The sequence below is a fragment of the Calidris pugnax genome, unplaced genomic scaffold (assembly GCF_001431845.1).
Source record: "Calidris pugnax isolate Ruff unplaced genomic scaffold, ASM143184v1 scaffold70, whole genome shotgun sequence".
Lineage (NCBI taxonomy): Eukaryota > Metazoa > Chordata > Aves > Charadriiformes > Scolopacidae > Calidris > Calidris pugnax.
The window spans coordinates 6,942,046-6,963,206 of record NW_015090862.1 but is presented as its reverse complement, the minus strand read 5'-3'; the positions used below and the strand labels follow the sequence as shown (position 1 = coordinate 6,963,206).

General features: G+C 35.1%; 1 protein-coding gene across 2 annotated transcripts in view; it reads right to left on the bottom strand.

Annotated features, from left to right (window-relative positions):
* WDR72 (WD repeat domain 72) overlaps nt 1–21,161 on the bottom strand; it is a 110,835-nt gene that overhangs the window by 39,481 nt on the left and 50,193 nt on the right. For both annotated transcript variants that reach the window (XM_014944325.1, XM_014944326.1), the window contains 4 exons: nt 12,863–13,674; nt 8,182–8,273; nt 7,732–7,814; nt 1,336–1,447 (listed from right to left, as the gene is read on the bottom strand). In XM_014944325.1, coding sequence (XP_014799811.1) covers nt 1,336–1,447; nt 7,732–7,814; nt 8,182–8,273; nt 12,863–13,674 — 1,099 coding nt within the window. The remainder of the gene's footprint in view (nt 1–1,335; nt 1,448–7,731; nt 7,815–8,181; nt 8,274–12,862; nt 13,675–21,161) is intronic.

Here is a 21,161-nt window from a genome sequence, read left to right as displayed (position 1 = left end):
GTAACTCCCCTGAATTCATAACTTGTGTGAGCCTTAATACTTAATTAGAATTAAACATTGAAGCTTCACTAAGATTATCGCATCTTCGAGCGATTGTGCACATACAATCCCTGTAATCATTCCAACATTCTTCACCCAAGAGAAATTTTATTTCATCTAGCATACAAGGTTTTGAAACTAATCCAAAGGCGTAAACACATCTGGAGTTTGCAGATGTCTGCATTTTCAACTTCCAGGTAGTCCCATTTTTCTTGTAACCCATGTCAAAACACCACATTGAAATACAACATGAAAATTCAGGAAATTTGAAATCAAGTCCATATATGAACTTAAAAGCTGGAGATGTTTTAGTTACAATGCATCTTGTCCCAAACCATATAAAAATAAAATGATTCAAAGCAATCTTCAGTGTAAGCAAAGTATAAATTAATTTATAACAATTATTAAAAGTGTTTGAGTTTCACTATATTCCAACAGTCCAAATTATAGAGACACCATTTCATTCTGTGGTGTAAAGCAAGTGTCACTGATCATTTTTAGTATCCTGGAACAAGCAGATCAGTAACAAATTTTCATGACAGACACACATACTCAATGAGATTATAAATTAGTTTCCCAAGAGAAGGCTCACTAATAAGATTGGATCTAAAATTTAGGTCACTTAATTTTAAGACTCAGCTAATGGGCTAAAAAAAATGAATGTAACTTCATAACATAAATCCAGGTTCAATCTTTTTTACCATAAACATTAGCACCATTGTAAAGCTGCAAAGAGTAAGCTTCTTGTAAAATGATCTGATTGTAAAATACATTTGATATCTCCTTTTAGGGAGGTTATTTCTAAAAAAAAATATAAAATATTCTGTATTACATTATGAAGTTATAAAATGTAAGCAATTAATTTTTAGTGCTGTATAAGTTCTGATGTCATTAAAAGGATAAATTTGTAAAACTTCTTTTCAATGATTTACTGATTCTATTTTAAACACACTGCTTCATTTGTTTGCAAATGTATTTACAATACCAGAATTATCATATAATCAAAGAAACTTTAACTTTTCTTCTTAATGTTCAGAGATGATGAGAGAGTGTAAAAGTTTTAACTCCCTGACAATTATATGAGAAACCTCAGCCTGATGAGGTCAGGAACAGGCCATTTAGCTTGTCTCACACAGAAATTATGTATTACGAACGCATACTCCTAACTTGTTCCGAGTACTAGAGAAAGTTCTTCTAAAAGAATATACCAATATATTCTCCACCTACATGGCAAAGAAACATTTTTAATGTATTGTAAATCCCTCTTTTCAGTCTTTGGCAGTATCCACAACTCACCATTTCCATTCTCTACTATGGCCAAAGGGTCTCTACAGATTGCCGTCTTTCCCAAGGTATTCACAGTCCTTTGAACTTCTGCCAGCAGCACCGCTTGCATTGCCTCAGTAACCTGTCACAAATGCAAAATATTGTTGGATTATTTTAGTACTTCAATTATTTATCTAAGCATTTGACAATTTTAAGTAACTACTACAAAATTTCAAGACTGTTCCAGTGAATGTCATTAGAAAGTCAACACTTACCAGTATCTTTCTGGCAGTGATAATCATGTGTAACACACATATAATAATTAGTGGTAACATACATATTGAAAAATAAATATTAACTGGATAGCAATAAAATGGTGCGAGTTGACAGTCACGACTACTGAACATTCATTTTCTTTAATCTCAAAACTAGAATCAGTTTTTACTGCCTCCTTGATTTCAAGGGGTCATGACAATATACCTTACTAAAGCACGCGGTGATAACAGCTAATAAGAAATATCTTTTTTTTTTTCTATGATGTATGCAAAAATGCTTTATAGACAATAAGGAACTTGTATTTTGAAGTTCTATAATATTTGGTGTCTAGCCTCTCTCTGAAAAGCTTAAAGAATGTTTTGTTATTAATGGTGATTCCCTATTCCTCTAGCTCAAACATGATTATACTGTATTTTTTTTTGATCTAACACAAAGAAATACCGTTTCTCAAACTCCTCTTATCCAAAAGGAACACCTACTGGAATTATGAACAGCCTATAAATGATACTTGCAGCAGCTGATGCAACACAGATGGGGGTTAAGACAATGCAGTGTGGTGACTGTATGATAGAGTTATTACTTCACTTTTCTTTATTTCAGCAGAGAAGCCCCAGAACTGAGAAAGTTTAAAGACATAAGACATCTATAAAGCACATGAAAACCTTACACAACAGACACAAACTTTTGCAATCCTTTATTAGTGTAAATTTCAGCATGGTGCACAATGGCAGTATGCATACCTTCTCTTCATTTAGTATTTCCTTCAGGAAAGAAATACAATTTCCCCCCCTCAGAAAGGTATTTATTCTCAAGTACAAGAAATTTCTTGAAAGACAGAAAGAATCTAAAGTTTCCAGGAGAGTGTACTGCACCTCAACTTAAATATGAACTCAAATTGAACACAAAAATTTTAAGTTAAATACATGTATATTATAAATGTTTTATATTTATATGATATTAGTATTATAAACACTATATTAAAAATATGAGTGTAATATGAATTTAAGTTGACATGCAGGTTCCCTCAAACTGCTTGGAAGAGAAACAGTTTCATCTGACTAATGAAATACAGTGAATTTGTGAGCTGTCTTAAATCACATCTCTAGCTGGCCTTGTAAATTCAAATCATTAAGCAGAACAAAGGCTGTAGGTGTCCTCTGTGAAAAAATTCTTTATTGTAGACAAGTGTACCGTAGTCAGGTCCACAATGTGAAAGTTCACAACAAGTGAACCCAGCCCTATGTGTTTTGACATAGCACAAACCTTCATCTTGTTATAATAGCTCTTTATTTTACAGGGGAAACCAAAGGCAGCTTCCAATTCCTCACATCCATACAACCGTGAGCTTTGGGGATTACAGATCCTGACTTTACAGCAGACTCTTACAATATATCTACAATAATTAAGAAAGAGAAGGAAACAGACATGGCACCATTGTCCAGGGAAAAATTTTGACAAAAACCCCCAGAATTCTTAGAGGTACACAAAAGAATTCCACACGCTATGTGTTTTTCATGGTGTTCTGACCTGCTAAAAACCTGTCACTTATCTGATCAGATATGCATCACCTGTACCATTGCTGTGTATGTCAGCCAGGCAGTGTTTGTAACATGTAATTTCTAACATCTTAAAATGAAATAAAAAACTGTAGCAAGTGCCACAACATGATATTGTAGAGGCATCTGTATGTCTCTGCATGTCACCTGCCTATCGTTCGTAGACCCTGCATTTCCACGGTGCTCAGTGTGGTTTCACATGTTTAGTTTTGTCCTCTCACTGAGTCTTGCCCAAGAATTCATATACATCATCTATCATTGTCACCATTAAACACCTCCAGAAGCTTTGCCTGTTTCTAACACAAAACAAATCTGCATGAGCACCTTTCATCTTCTCTAATAGTTTCCGCTTTATCACCCTTCTGGATTACATACACATTGGCTATCTTGCTGGCTACTAACGTGTTCAATTTTTTCCCCCCATAATTGTAACTACTGTTGTGAACACCAGCTGCTTTTTACTTGGGATTGTGAAATGTGAAAGAAAATATGCTTCTTCTACACCCAAGACAGTATACAAACCGTATATCCAACTATAAATAGAGATATTAAGGACTGAAAGGTAATTGACTCTGCAGCAGCAATACTAGAGAAAATTCAAAAAGACAAATGAACAATAGTTGAGGCAAGGTGTACTGTTACATCTATACTGTTACACGAGCTTTCCAATTACTATTCTCATTATAATGAGTGGGTCTAACGAGAGAAGTCAATAGACAGTTCTCCTAGTTATTGTTCAGACCACAACCTCTACAGGGCTGAGCCTTGCAGAAACTACCTCCCAGATGCCTCCATACCACAGTCACATCAGGGAGCAAAAAAATACAGATCAAAACATTATCCAGTCTGCTTTTCTCTAATTCTGGATAACAACTCCCAGAACACTTGTCTAGAGACTTATACTGAAGTCATTTGGTTTCAGGTAGAGTCAAATGCTTTAAAAACAAATGCATTCGGAGCTTATTAGAGAAATTACTGCAAACTTGTGCATTAGTAAAGGCAGCACTAGCTTATCAGTACTAGTCTCTGCAATGGCCTTAAGATGAAGCAGTTTATTTTTTGAAAGTAAAGCCCTTTGTAAAATATCTCAGATTCACCCCACTTTATTTTAGATATTAATGGAAATGAAGTTACTGAAGTGAAAAAAATATAGGCAAACTGCAGGAATCAACACAAATAGATGAGAAAGTCCTGAGATCATTCATTCCTCCTAAAATCTCAGCAGTCCCTCTACACTGTCTTTTTCTACTGATGAAAGAGGGAGGCTAAAGCAGCTACATTCTCCTCGTGCAGATGATTATGTCAGCGATATAAACACGGCACAAAGAGTTTTCCTAATGGGAGACTGTGCTAAGTAACTAGATGATAATAGAGGATACAAATGTTCTTGTACAGAAAAGGAATACTGGAACATAAGGATGGCAGTAGTGGACTTCCAATTCAGGACCTAAGTTTTATACAGCTTCAGCGAACAACCTGTGTCTCTTATGATGCTCCTGAATTAATACATTCAAATTCTAACAAGGTCTTATTACTTGGGACTATACAACAGGACAGTTTCAAAGTTAGAACTGACTCATGTCCAGAGGAACAAATGTATCACTCCCGCTGATCGCAAAAGTTAATCACGAAAGATCGTGAAAGATTCACCAGTAATGAATCTGTTTAAGCTCAGTTATTTCTATATGGGTATATCACACCACACAGCCATGTACAGCAGGATCAGAACAGAAAGACAAACTGCTGAAGCCTCACAGACTGAGGGACACCCTGTACGACAGACTGCCCACGTGTTGCCACCTAAAATCCTTGACCACAGATGCGAAGACTGTACACTTAACATTTTGTTAGTGGAACTACTGACCTATAAAAAGGTTTCATGCAAAACTCACTGCTATGTATAGTATTGAATTTCTTTGCTGAGATTAGCACTGAAAATGGGAAGGTGGCTTTGGAAAAAGGGTAATTTACTCTGTTTTACAAACAGTTGTCCAGGTCTGGGAGTCTGACATATCACAGGAAGGAAATTTATTTGGTCTACAATCATTTTGTGAAGAAAAAAGGACTTCAGCCTTCAGGAAAAGCAACCTAACAAGTACTAACTTCACTCAATGAGATTTAAAAAGATCTTAGATCAGGAAAAAAGGAAGCAAATTATTTCCTATTGTATTCTTCCTCCTAAAATGCCTGAAAAAAAGGTATAGGGAGAAGGCATTTCAACATCTATCATTTGAAGACTAAGGAGCTAGGAAGATCATAATGATTGCCAAAGAACTCCTTCTGGTGGAAAAAAAAAAACCAAACACTTATATCTGCTAGAGTCAGTAACAGGCAAAACGTTTTGACTGCACCACAGTTTGACTACTCTGATAACCTTTTTTTTTTTAAGATTTATTTTAATGTTCACCCTTTTAGCCAAAAAAAGCTCCAGAAAATGATAAAATAACCAAATATTTTCAAAGATATAACTAAGGAACAGGCTACTTCAAATACAGAGTAAGGACGTTTAAGGGCAGAAATGCAACCACTTAAGTAATTTTTGGGCGGGATGGGAGTGTGGCAACAACATGCTGTATTTTATCTGAAAGAACAGCAAAATGCATGATGACAACTTTTCCTTTAAAAATCTTCTAGGGAAAAAGAATCCTAGATAAATATTTTTAAAGTATATGCATTTTTAAAATTTAGGACAGAAAAATACCTCCCTCAGCCCTTCAACAAGTCAGTAGACCCCTGATCAATCATTTCCAGCCGTTTTTTTCTGTTGCCTTGTTTGCACTGAAGCTGTAGCAGTACTGTAAGGAGATGAGGAATCAATAAAAGGCAAGTCCTTTGGGTCATGTCTGAGAGTCAGTATCCTCCACTGAAGATAACAATAAAGTTTTTAAAAGCTGAGTAACTAGGGATGCTTTGGGTAAATGTACATGAGTGCTTAATCAGGCTGCTTAGGATTAATAAATTGGTCATATATCTCTATTTGTATAAAGAAAGGCTTAACAAAGCCACCCTGATATAAACAAAACCCATAACTTTATACAAACCATTGGTTGCTGATTACCCACACCTGTTGCCAACATCACAAATTATTTTGAATGTTAAAATGTTTACAGAAGTTTGGCTGCAAACAACCCAAAATCTGCACTACAAAGCAGGTTACCAAAGCTTATTGCAACTACATAGCTGCGTCTGAGGAATGTTAAGATTTGAGAAGCACTGATAGCATGGTGTTTGAAGATTTCAGTGTCTGAAATGTAAAGTCTCTTCAGATGAAAAAAGGTAAGGCGGCTTATTCCACACCTTATCTTCCTGCACACTAACCTCCTGTGGTAGATAAGACTGTTATCGTTGTATAAACTGATCAGTCACTAGATTTATTGCAAAATATAAATACATAAATCACATATAATCAGCTATGCTACAAATACAAGTTTCATGGCTATACAAGTCCACTCTATAAAGAGTTTCAGTCCCTGACCAGGTCATCAGCAAGAGATTACATGGATTTCACATGACAATTGCAGTTATTGAAACTGAGGTTCTCTTTTTGATTTTTTTATTAAAAGGATTCAAAAAAGCAAAAATCTTATTATAAGAGAAAGAAGGACAGTTTGTGAGGCAAGAAGAATGCTGAAATAATATGGAAGATGTGCAGACAGTGGGGTTATAACAAGCAACTGAGAAACTCAAGATAAAATGCTGGATTCAATCAAATGTGAATATTTGCAGAAACTGGCTCTCTAATAGAACAGGGGACTATCACTGCAGCACCCCTGCACGCCTCAGCTCTGGGAAGTATTCTTTGCACTTGAAATGCAGCACAGAGTCGCATTCAATTTTAAAAGTAACACCATGAACTAAAGTTGTAACAAGTATTTCCCTTTTCTGGAGTAAAATACCTTGTATTCATAGCATACTGTCTTGAGTTTCATACTCCCGAATATTAACTCACTCAAGCAACCACACAACTTAATTTAGATGCATATTTCCAAAATAAAAAATAGTCTCTAGATTTCACTGTTTAGACTATTTCACAGTTACCTGTCAACCTTCAAGAAATAGTAATTTATCTCTCAAGGCATCAGATTCTTTGCTAACAGTAGGCATAAGCCTCATCTGACCTGCGAACCCATAACTGACTTTAAGTCATTCTTGAAGAGTATACTAATAACTAAGGACCTGAGATTAATTATTTATCCCTTTAAGAAGGCATTTTCTGTTTCTTCTATAACAATACATTGGTGTATGACACTGCCCTTATTTTATCCTTCATTTTCCTGGAGCATAAAATGGCATTTGTAAGTTACATCTGATTGTTAGAGAACAGGTAACTAATTTTTTTAAACACATGCTGTGGACAAGATCATTTAGATTAAAGACTAGTAGGACAGTTACTTTCCCATATTTAAACATACACTTTCAGGCAAAATAGTTTCATGAGTAGCATACTTAATAGTGAAATAATAATCTTTTCATAGATCTGAATGGCACAATTTATGTAATAATTTCACCATAAATCCGTAACTATTATGTCACATGACAAATTCCAAATACAGCCAACATTACATTACAACAACTGAAACAGGCTATTTCCTACCTTTATAGATTGGTCACTCCAACAATAAATGAGTTTCAGCAATGAAACACTCCCACAGTCCAAGGAATGATATTTACTTTTACCTGAAAAAAACATACATAGGGGATGGGGGAGACAACAATGTCTGTCTTAATACATTTCTGTTTTTCAGATTGCTAGAAAATGTCTTTAGAAACTCTGGGAAATGTTTTGCTGTCACAGAAAAAAATATTCTTGATCCCTGTATTACTTAACAGTTCACAATTCGTTTACGTGCTTTTGCAATATTCACAGAACAACAGAATAATCCAGTTTCTGTATTTGCAAACTGTACCTGCTCGAAGCTAAAGAATATTTTTTTAAATTTTTTTTTCATTATTGAAGTTAAATGTTCTTCTTTAGGAACAAAAAGCATGCATAAAGAACCCTCAACACTTAAAAGCTAATATTGCCACTCCTCCATATACTTACTGTTTGGTAACTCTCCATAAAAACTGTGGAATGAAGGTGCTACTGCTTCTGTATTTCGCCATTTGTCATGTGCAGATTCTGACTTCTGCAGACTAAAAGAATATGAAAGTATTAAACAAAACCTGAACATACTTAGAAAAAAATCTTATGTCTTAAGGTAGGGTCTAAGGTAGGTACTATGCTATCAATTACTATCATCAACAATTTAGTCTCTCTTCAAAAGTCATTTGCATTCTTTTGCCCACAACTTGGTATTGAAACATTCACATGTACACAAATACTGAGAAGTACCACCCACATGCAGGAACTTTACATTTGGCTCAAAACTTAACTGTACCCAACTTTTATGTTGTATTAAAAAACAAATTCATACGTGAAGAAATGAATGAAAGTATTTTCACAAAGGACTGGTTTTTCTGTTACATAAGAAAAAAGTTCAAGGGAAACTAGCAGCTAGATTTTATAGGTTTCCATTTTTTCAGTGTAAAATAATTTAGAATATTTGGATTTCAGTAGACGGCAAAAATTTAGGAGACTAGTGTGTGGGTCTACTGCTCTTCAGTACTGTGACTAACTCAGCAACCTAACCCTTGAAGACAAAGGATATGGATGAAGGGGAAAGTAAGTGAAAAACCTCTCCAAATCCTTGCACTATTTTAAACTATTTTAAATACATTGTTACAGTGACCTATATTTAAGCATCATTTAAAAATAATATATTTCACGTCTCAAATTCATTTCAACCAAGAGTAAGCCACAATATTTCAAAAGCCTTGCAATACTGAACAACTCTGAAAGCTTTCAGCCTATGAGCTTTAAGTTACAGGTAAAAATCTCAAAAAGCAAGAGAAAACCAATTATTTGAGGATACTTTCTTACTAGCTTCTTCCTGTTTGTGTCCCACTTTTGTAATCTGACACATTTTGCTGCAGACTCCTTTATTTTCACAGGCAAGGTCAAGTTGCAAAAAACCAACAGATATACAAACGTATTTATGAACAACATCTTATAAACTCAGGTCCAAGTTTTTTCAAAGGCATGTTTTCATACTTTATTCTTTTTGGGATTATGAACATTTTTTTGGTAAAATGTTCGGATTATGCTAAAAAATACTGATTTTTTTTAAATATAAAAAGAAGAGATTAGTATCAGACCAACAGATTGATCTGATAACATGTGCTTAAAGCACGTCATTCACTGTTCACTATTTTAACATTCCAAAGATTTCATTTATTCAATCAAATAGCTAATAGTTCACAGAAATACTGTAGCCTGGAACTTACTGATCCAAAACACAAGCTGAAAACTTATGATAGCAACTTATGATAGTAACTAGTCAAGAGTCAACCAAATGTTTTTCATTGGGGAATGATGATCTGTCAAACCCATGGTTTAAGCAGAAACATATATACATGCTGACAAAGTCAGAATTCCTGCTCAAAATGAGCATACCAGACTCATCCAAGAACACCCAGCAGTCTATGAACTAATCAAATGCATTTTCCCAGTTCTGACTCTCCAGATTAAAAGTATTGATATATGTATGTATTCTATTTAACAAAAAAGAAATTCCTTTCATTCTTCTGTAACAGCAAAATCATTGGATATTCCAAAGAATATGGATTTAAACTTTATTCTTGTATTCCTCAGATCAAGACCATAGCTGACTGACACTACAATGATTCACCTTACTAAAATAATTCACCCAGTGAATATCTCATAGCTATATACAATGTGCGCCAGCATTAACAGAACAAAGCTGGAATTCCAAAATTATTACTAACCCAGTAGTTAGACACTGTGCTGCACTGCAAGGAATAAATATACAAGTCATTCTCCAGCATCAAAGCAGGCAGAACTATGAATATCAGCTGAATACACATTAAGTGAGTGTGCTAGTCACTGGACAATCTGTTCAGATATTCTTATTCCTGTTTTTAATTTAGACGTTTAAAAGCTTTGGAGTTTGTACCAGCGTGCTACTAGAAAGCAAGCTTTCACAGGATGGAGAAATATTCATTGCTTTGCTGACAGATAAGCTATGGAAAGGAGAATTCAGTGAAATTCAGATCACAATGCATTTTTTTCTCTCATACAAGTAACTGAATTAGTAAGAGTTGTTCGTACTGCAGTAATACTTAAGAGACCAGGACCCTTACAAGCTGTGAAAGCTGTTCTAACTCCTTCTGCAAATGCTGTGGCAAAGTATAATTCAATACATAGGGTTTTTTTGCCCTTAAGCATGCTGTAGTTTTAGCTAAACTAACTGCCCAAAGAGTACATGCTGTACTCTTAGAAAGCAAACTTGAAAAAATAGCATTTGGTTGTCTTCTTTCAAACTTTTAATTAGGCAAAAGGACATTATTTTAACAGCTCATCATAATAAAGAAAACTCATTCGAACCCTGAATATATAGTAAATTATGAGTAAGGATAAACCATACAAAAAGATTTAATGAATGAACATAGATTACGATAGTTCATTGAGACACCCATTATTTGCAAGAGGAAGAGATGAAACGAAGGCTGAATCCCAAGATCATGGCAAACAGGCCAGGCCGTGTTTATGCTATGCTTATTACCAAGGAGGGTGGAGGAAGGAAGAGGGAAAGGGGCTTTTGCTCTAGGTGGAGAGAGGGAGATAACTTTGCATACACATAACTGGTTTGAGGCAATACAGAAAGTATAGGTACCTTCAGATAGCAATTTCCAGTAGCAAAACTATGCCTTTAATACTTAGACAGAAAGATAACATTATAACATGAAAGTACCTCATGCATGGAATCAGCGTTTTTTTGTTTTTTTTTTAAAAGGAGTGTCTGACACATGAAATTCTTTCCTGTGACTCTAATCCATTTCTCCCATTAATGCTGACACAGTAACATCGTTTCATTGGTTCTATCCACGTGACTTTGATTCTATGTGAAAATGATGGTTCTTGACTGCAGTGAGATGTCATTTGCAGTTTTACAGAGGTTAGGAAACAGTACAAAATATGTTTCTGAGCTGTTCTTATCTTTGTTGGGGAAAAAAATAAAAAGCTAATTACGACTCGTGTCTAAATTTCTGAAGCAGTTCTTGAAAAGTGGGGGGAAAGATAAAGTCTGATCTAACATGTGTATTATGTATTTCTATATAGACCCATAACACTTGCAGCTGCTGCTTAGGAACTCAAGAGGAACATATGGAGCTCAGGAAAAAAAACTCCACAACCACCCCACAGCCCCAAAATACCAAAACCCATCACTCTTCACCCCCCTAAAAAAACAATTCAAGAACAAAATTGAATGGATGCAACCCAAGTGCTTTTATCCAGCTGAGGCCATTAGGAGGCAGTAGCCCATGTTAGAGCATCACAAACAGCACCAACCCAAAACTTAGCTACTATACAGCTATAAATAGGTACGTTATCCAGCTCTGGAAAGAGAGGTAATCTGAACCAAAAAATGTCAAAATCCCAAATAAAAAAATGTCAGAGTCTTTGAATAAAATTCATAACTTTTTTGCAACCAAAATTTATGGCAAATTTTCCCCTCTCTGTTTTGTATATAAATTCACCTGTTTATACAAGAGATGGTAGCTCTTGTGGTTTTACGTTGCCTGGAGAAAACTTCAAATTATATAGTACAGTTTTCACACACACAGAAAGACACCAACAAAAATTGTGCAGTTTTACATGGAGAAGAATCCCTGTGTAAGCTGGAATCCCAGAAACAACCTTTCATATAAGAGCTTGTGTTGAATATGGACCAGTAGGCAATGTGATTAGCAGAAAAAATAACTGAGAAATGTGTGTTGGTCCTGCAGGATGGTGCATATCTCTTGAGATAATCTGAATGCCTAGAGCTTTGTGGAAGATGCACAGAAATCTGCAGCATCAAGATCAATAATTTTTGTCCCCCATCTTGCCTCTGGGCCATAGCATCACCAACACTGAAGTTAATTGTCCCTAAAATGCTAAATACAGACCAACCTAGGTTTGCTGAACAACAAAAGTCTGTGGACAATATACATTGCCCGATTAGTATGCTCTATTTGGCTTGGTCAAATAATGTTGAGCATCCTATTTTTCCTTTAACACTGAAAAAGCATTTAGTCAATAAATTTGTTTTGAGTAACATAAATGTTATTTGGGATGGTTCTCACAACATAGGGGCTGACGAGGCATTCATTCCCAGTAGCTGCCATTGTTACTGTGGGGTTGTGTTTTAGACAGTGTAAGTAGGACAGACTGTTCTTGTCTCTCATGTTTTATTTATCTGTGAAGCCAAGGGTTTCATGATAAAGGAAGTATTATAGCTTATAGAGAGTGGAAGTTAAAACAGCACAAATGTGCTAATGCATGTCTCAAAATGTGTCTGAAGAGACCTCATTATTAACTTAGTTTAAAATACGAGTAAGAGAGTGATCTCTGGAAAAACAGGGTGTGAAGCTGGATAATTCAAGTTCTTGTTCTGTTGAAAAAAAATTCTTGCATCAGTTCTCATGTGCTAAATAGAAAAATAAAAATATATTTAACCTTATTCCAATTCTCCTTTTGTTCAAAGAATGTCCTGTGAAAAGCTCTAGAGAAAGAATGTAAACTCTATTGCAAAAGTCCATATTTAATAAAGGTGCTTGTTTCATATTTTTTACTTTTTAATCACTATAAAAGAAAAGACTCATAATGAAAAGGTTCTTACCTTTCAATTTCACCTGTAACTGCTGAAGGTATGTTAAATATCCTGTTTATTAAAGCTATTCTCCTAAATAAGAACAATACTGTTTCCAATCCCTTTGTTCCATAAACATTCTCAGGTGCGTCCTTCTTTCCAATTTGTCCTTCAGTTGCAGCAAGGTACTTGTTTGATAAATCAAGCACTCTTTTTGAAAACAAGTTGACTATTGCATGTTCTTCCAGCACACCACAATCAGTACGTTTCCATCCTGGCAACGTTAGCGATAGGTGGTTTTCATTTGACACAAGTCCAAAAGAAACAGGACACTGAAGCCTGAAGACATCTAAGTGTGTAACACAAAGATTGTCCATTTCTTTGTCTACACCCCATGGTAAGAGACATGACAAAAGCAGTTTAGCTGTATCAGTGGTGACATTCACATCAATGTTTCCTGATGGTTGCATTCTAATCTTTCTTGAACTCTTCATTTTTTTCTGTCTTTTCATGCCACCACTTTCTTCCAGAGGCCTGTTGTTATCCCTACAGACCTGGTTTGAACAAACAGTATCCACTTGTCCATCCACTGGAGATAAAAAGCCAGCAGTTTTATTTCTTTTTAATGTCAGTGGCCTTTTCTCAGTAGTACTTTTGGCTCTTTCTAGAGTGCCATAGGTGTGAAATGAATTTGATGACTTTAATCCATTGAGCTGAGATGACAGCAGAAGTTCCTCAAGTTTTTCCAGATCAAATAAGAGAATATGAAAGATTGCATTGTTCCATTTTGTCTTAAATGGTAAAATAGAAAAGGGCTGTTGGATGCAGCTGGTATCAGTTAACTGAAAGAAAAATATTAAGTGTCCAAACAAAAATCCATAGTATATTGCAATCTTTAAGATATCAGCATAGAATTACATATCAAATAGACCAAATCTATTAATCTGAATTTAACCCCATTAAGATCAACTTAATTATATTTATTCACTTCCTAAGGAAAAAGGGTTTTCTTCTGAATAGCTTAAAATACACAGAAACATGTAAATACTATAATACAGGCTCCCTAGATTCTTCAATTATACAGCCATGTTATAGATTACACATGTTTTTGCCCAAACTCTAGGCTGGTATTTCTTCTGCTAGGTCTCATTGCAAGCTGAAAGGTTTTTAAGAAATACAGTTTGGTTTTTTTTTAAAAATAAATCTAGAGAAACACAAATCCTAAATTGTTGCAAAATTCTTGAAAAACTTGAGAATCTGTAAGCCTTGTATCAATTTAAAATGTGTCTGACAAAGACTATGCTTTTTACCGCTTCAAAACACACAAAACTCTTAAAGTTACTTAATCCTCAGTGAAGACACACATACTTCTACCAGCAACAATAAAGAATTTATATAATTTTATTTCCCGTTACAAAATTAATTACATTAAATGAAAATAATTGAGAGAAAAAGGCAACACAGCTACTGAATGTTTTTGACCATTTGACTTCACCTTGTGCCTACCAGTTTCGAACCTGGATCTTTCTAAAATTCCCTATACTTTTTCACTGACTTTAAAGGCCATTCACGGCAACAGATTTGCAGAGCATCATTTCAGTTCCACAAACTAATGTGATAATTGTGCTGGTGTAAACACACACCTGATCACTGCTACTAATAAATATCCAAAGAAAATAGTTTACAAATCCTCCTAAAATCTGTCAGAAATGAAGATTTGAGAACAGTTACAGTTACTCACAACTTTAGACAGACATATTAAACTATGATAACAGTAACCTAATGACGATGAACTGTAATGCAGTGTCAGTTGAACAATATGAGGAAATGGTCAAAATCACCTTCCAAAAAAAATTTTCAAGCTTGGTTTTATTCTTGTTTCATTATTTAAATGATAAATCATCATTAAGAACACAAATTTACATCTTTTAGAACAAGAATTAGTTTCTATTTTGCCACTGTGCTTGGCACAGTGTAGATACTGTGCTATGACAAAGTCCTGAGGAGGGGATATCTTTGGACATCTGTATAAGGAGCTGATTTTTAATATATCACAAAAGAATTTACCCACACAAACGCCTGTCAAAACCAATCTGTCCCAGACATTAGAATCTTAGACAGAATGTGGTCTAAACACCCAGAAAGAATACAATGTTTGAGAAGATAAACTAACATGTGGAAAGAAGGAAAGAATAAATAGAAGAAATGAAGAAAAAATATTCACAGAAATTCAAGTGAATGGAAAGTACACGCAGGCAGGAATAAGATCCTAGGGATGAACAAGTCAAGAGGAGAAAATACCCAAAACTGCCCTGCACCCCTTGGGACACTTCTATAAACAGAAAACATTCCATACTTGCTTTTCCCACACTCCCAGTTTCCCATGAATACTCCAGGAGAGGTGCTCTGCCTCAGCCTTCTACGCCAGCTCATTTCTAAGAGTCTTTAAGGAGAGGAAACAGCAAGTTACCTCAGATCCCATATTCCAATCAGGTTCCACATACAAGAGTGGATTTCCTGCCTTACACATCTGTAAATTCAGAAGAAAAACACTTCACATTCCTGCTGCCCTTTTCCATATGCAATTTTCTGTGCCTGCGTATTCCCAGCATTACAGAATTTTCATGACAGAGACTCTGCAGCCTTTGGAAAGCAGAAAAACTCACTAGTGGGAGCACAGTAGACTATAAGTCTCTTTTGCAGCTTCCTTACTCCTTATTATAAAAGCACTGAATCCTGCATGAATGAAGAGTCTGCAGCAATAATGCTTCCAGTGACAGTCCATAACAAATATTCAACTTTTATAAAGATGATCTTAATGTTTCAATAAAATATTATTTTCCTCAATTTTAGTTTTTAGGTGCATTTTAAAACAAAATCTGAAAGAGTAATTCCTTTTAAGCCAAACAAAAATAGATGTATTTTGTAAATACTGACTCTGGGCATTATGATTTTTTTAAAAATTTTTTTTTCCCCACAGAAAATGCAATATTACAGAGAATCATAGAACTTACAGAAATATTTGCTGGAAAGTATGTCTGTAGATCACCTCATCAAACCTCCTGCTCTACAGACTTTCATGTCACTGATATTTTTATGAAACTGCTGGTATTTCATTTTCTGAGGAAAAAAACCCATGAAAAATATCCAGTTGTAACCTGCAACAACCCATTCCTTCTGCATGCAACAAAAAAACATAAGAAACTGAACTAAACGACAGAGGTAAATCTTTAAGAATACTCCAATAAATTTCCATTATATAGGCAAAATTCTAAAATTTTGTTTGAGAGAGATTCCAGATGAGTTTGTAGGAGAGTGACTACCTTCTTTCACACATCATGCTGTGCTACCAAGCGGCATCCCGTGAAGGCACCAGAAGGATCATCCAATGGTAACCTTATATCAAAATCCTGCTGTATCTATTAAAGAGGTATCTTTTTGCCTTCAGGGGAACAGCAGATGTGAGGGAGTATAAACTCCTTGTTGATGCTTTTGCCCTTTTAAGCGGTTATGACTTGTATGTTTTTATTGTCCTTTACAAGAGTATGATTTCAGCACCGTGTTGAGTCCAGCTACTGCAAGCACGTACAAGCAGAAAGACCGCACCAAGAAGCAACTTTCAGCCCAGTGACACTCTCACAAACAATCATTCCAGCTTCCATGTCACAAGTGATACAGAATTTTCTAGATCACTGTGTGTTAATTTGCTTGTGATAATTAGAAATGTTCCACAAATGCAACCAACTGTTTCTGTTGAAAATAGCTGAATCTTAAAGAAATCATCAAGGGTTAGAAAAGAGGACAACGCCTGGCTTTACCCTGCATGTAATGTTAACTCAAACTTCTCAAGACCACTTCTTACCTAACTCCTTTTACATTACAAACTGATTTCATTTGAGTAGCTACCTTTAAACTGCTAATATTGTAGTTATGAACAACAGGAAAAAAAAATGACTCTCTATAAATTCTATGTTTTTTCACTATTTAGTTTTGGGTAATAATGTAATTTGGCTTTCTGTTATTTATAGAATGATGCTCTCACCAGATGAGAATGCACTTTAAATACATAATCTTATTTAAAGATCTCCATAGGAAGTCATAAGTAAGAGATTATAACTGCTTGTTCAGGTTTTCTTTTTATCCCTTTCCTTTTTCCTTTAAAAGAAAAAAGAATACATTGTAGTTAAGCACTAGGATTATTTTAATCTTTAATTATGCTTTTTCTAATACATAGGGAGAACCCCATGGAATGCAGCACTGGAATTCACAAGCTAGCTTTGACATTAATAGAAGCTATTATTATTTAGCTTCTCATTTTCATTTTCTCTGTTTTATACATTTATATTTGGGTGATCAACACATAGAACCCTTTAGGAAAATCTCCATCCAAACACAGGAAAATACTGTGATAATGTCAATCTGTTGAAGCATCTGGTGATGCTACTGTGTGTGAATTCACAATAAATGTTTATTAGCAATATGAAAGCTTATTGACATTGATCCTAAAAGCATCTACCAAGTTATCTTAGTGCTCTGCCATAGGCATTTCATTCCAATGAAAGAAGGTGGACATCTAAAGCTTTAGACATAAAACACTATTTAGGAAATATGGACAAGATATCCTCTGTAACAGCGGATGACAGAAAATGGAAGGAAACCCATAAAGCTAACGATGAACTAGAGAGCTGGGAATAGCATTTGATGATGGATACTGAAAAACAGATTAAAAGATATTTACATTCTGTAATGTGCCTTTCCTGAAGTTCCAGAAGTATTTCACAAAAATAATAAATATTTTTAATTTTTTTCCAAATTTATACATGAAAAGTTTGGTAACTCAGTGTCAAAAAAATAGGCTAATAACAATTGCAATAACAAAGCATGACTTGTCTCTGAACCGCAGAGATACCTCCCTGTTCCCAACATACAGGCTTCAGTAATGGAAAAAACCCTTTTTCCTTCTTTTCAGACAATTTTTGCTCAACTCAGACTCACTTATCACAGGATTGTCTTTCAAACCCAAGCTGCTTAAGCAGATAGCACTGTATATATCCAAATGTCAAGTCATTCAAGCCTTACTATTCTCCCAGTGAGCTTCAAATGATCACGTCAAAATAGAATTAATACAATGATACAGAGACTTCCTTCAATTCTGCAAGTTAAATGACCACCACACTTTGATGTACTTAACACAACCTACAGATTTTGATAATCACAATTTTGTAAGACAGTGTAGAGGCATCTTTTCTAGTTTACCATTGCTAGTTTTAAATTTAATTTTTGACATGGCCAACTTTCTGATTCCCTATTTACAGGTCTCCCCTGACCACCCATGTTCCAGCTACTTTTACTATTAAGCTGAAAAACTGGGAAGAATTTTTAAACGTTATTTATTTTTAAAACTTTCTGGAAGCTGTTGCAGAGAGGGCAAACTGTATGACTGTTCTCAGCTTCGGTAATCTTATCCAGACTTTGAAATCTTATTTTTCTCCTCTCTACTGATGTCCAAGTATATTAATCTAAAATAACTATAAACTCTAAGGGCCCCCTGCAGTAGTTCAGTTGTGAAAATCAGCAGAATGTGCTACCTTTTTTTTGTGCAACACTATCAGTAAGTCTAACAAGGAATTAAGAAAGAAAACTTTAGAAAAGTCATGCTTTCATGAAGTGTAAAAATTGTCATGCTCAGAGAAAAACAGGAGTTTACGATCATGATACAGCTCACCACTTTTGTTGGAAACTGAGAAGCAGGAAGCACTTTTTAATTTTATTTTGTATATGTATGTATTATCTCAAAATTAATCTAGTAGCGTCAGCCATTTCAGTTAAAATATTGGCTAGTCCCTAACAAAAACTGATGAATAAGTATCTCATGAAGCTTCTATAACTAACTATCAGATTTAAATTTAAACATTTCCAAATACCAAAGTAAAATAGCCTACTTCATTTTAATTTGTTTTTTGAATTAACATATCACTGTATGAAGCTGAATAGTTTAGTTATGAGGCTAGATGTCCTCTTCAAAATAAAGGCATTTGGGCCCTGATAACATTCCTGCTTAACAACTGGAACTTGGAACATTTTTACTGCTTGGAAAGACCTTCAATTGCTTATAAGATTCCCGGAGTCCTTCAACTGTAAGCTTTAAAGAAGCAAGAAGTCTGGCTACAGACCAAAATTATATCCTGAGACTCATGAACCTTTTGTGCATCATCTTTGACTGAACCACAGCAGAACAATCTTTCTGCATCCAGGAAAGAGCAGGATTCAGCAAGACTTTGAAGTGGCAAGCCATATTCCACCAATGGTGACTATCACTTCTATAATAGCTCCCTAGTTTGCCGCTGAAGATGTTTGAGTCAGGACAAGACAAAAGCTGAGGCAACAAAGTTTGCAGACTCACTTTGATTTTTTTCTGGCTTGGAATCTATTCCTGTTCCACAACATGCAAGCCTGTTCTTCTACCTCTTTTTTTCCCTTCCTTTGCAGATCTTTTCCAAACCACCTTAGCACCCAAGGAAAAAAATCACCCTTGTCTATGGGAAGGGGGAGGCAGAGGACTATCCTTACTGTGGCCCCCAAATACATCAATACATGCCATTATCTTTAACAGGTTTAAGACAGACATACCACATAAAAATTTCATGGGAAGTACAATTCAAGTGTTATTTTACCTCTTTGCCTTCTCATCTCTAAAGGCCTTTTTCCACTGGGATCCAACTTGTTCTAGGAACACTATTCCACTTAAAATACACACTTCCATTAGTTCGCAGGGATTCCCATACTGTTTCACCTGCTCATATATATACATGGACATTTTCCACACACCAGCTTTCTTTACCAGATGTATTCTATTGTGGGTTTTGTGCTAAAAACAGATTTGACAAGAATAGTCTTGACGTTCATTTTACATAAAGGAAATAAAGTGGCAAAATCACGTGGTAGATTTTTAGAAGGCAAACCAGACTCAAAATATACTTAGACTTCACTTTGATACCACTTAAAAGAAATTTCTCAGCTTTCACAGCGTGGGTACTATCAGCTTCTATGTAAAACAAGTCATGAAATATGAAACATGGCTCTTTCTTACAGACTTTTGGCCTTCTTTATCCATTGCACTCTCACTTCATCCCAAACATAACAGGATAGAATTAACAGAAAATTCCCCTCAAAGTTCCCAGTGACTGCTGAACGAATCATACTGCGTACAAAGCATCAATATGAGCTATTCTGCTGATTATAAGCAGTTTTTCTAAATTATGCAACATTGAAGGGGTTTAACTGTGTTCCTTTCAGCTTTCTCTTGTGAGAGTATGTTTTCATTCATAAACATACTAAACAAGACAGAAAAAAGTCAGTCCTCTCCTTTATCCACTACTTGCTGCCTACTAAGGCTCACAAAAATATTAAACAGAAACTGAACAACTTACTTTTAGGTGAAATTTTAGTTTAGACTGGTGGGGAGGGATAATCTTTATTGAAGTATCATCAAAGGAAGCTGGAAGATTCTTTCATTAACAGAAGTTGCACTGCTTCTGATTTTTTTGGGGTGTAGGATTTATCTCTTATTTGTCAGTTTTTTAGCAGATTTATACTTTGCTATTTTGACAGTAATGACTGTCAAAAGACTACAGGCTTTTAATACAGGCCCAATACAACAGTGCATTAAGTACATGATAAAAGTCTGCCAAATAAGCAAGACTTCATCTTTAAAAGAGTAATTAGTTCATTATTAAATATACTTACTGTAAACAAATCTGCTAATCTAATCAGGAAAATACCATCACTGTCTGCTCACGTGCACTGAATGAAGACACCCTGTGAACAAAGTATGTGTACTTCACCCTTTCAAACAAGTATTTTAAAGCGAAACCCAATACGGAATCATTAAACCCACTGCATCTTATAGTCTTTAAGTCTCTTGATATGATAATTTCTGAAACATCATAATGAAGTTTGAGAATACAATACCAATATACTTATTTCTATGAAATTAACAAGTAGTTTTGTCATCTGTCTTTGCTGCAATGCAACATTTAATTACACTGCAAAAACAATAGAAACTTTAAAGAGTATTTACATGTTTGAACCACTTACTGTTCATTACCTCTGTGGTAATCAATAACATTAACAATAAATGGCATTATTTTTTAAAAAACTAAAATGTGAAAAACCTCAGTTACAGAAATGAAAGAGGGTGGGGCAGTAGAATTTGCAACCAAAACGTATTGAGAGATAAGAATATTTTGTGTCTGGATCATGTCAGTTGCTGGCATGTCAACAGAAGTTCAGAACCACATCTTATCATTGGTCCAGCTCTAGGCTGACA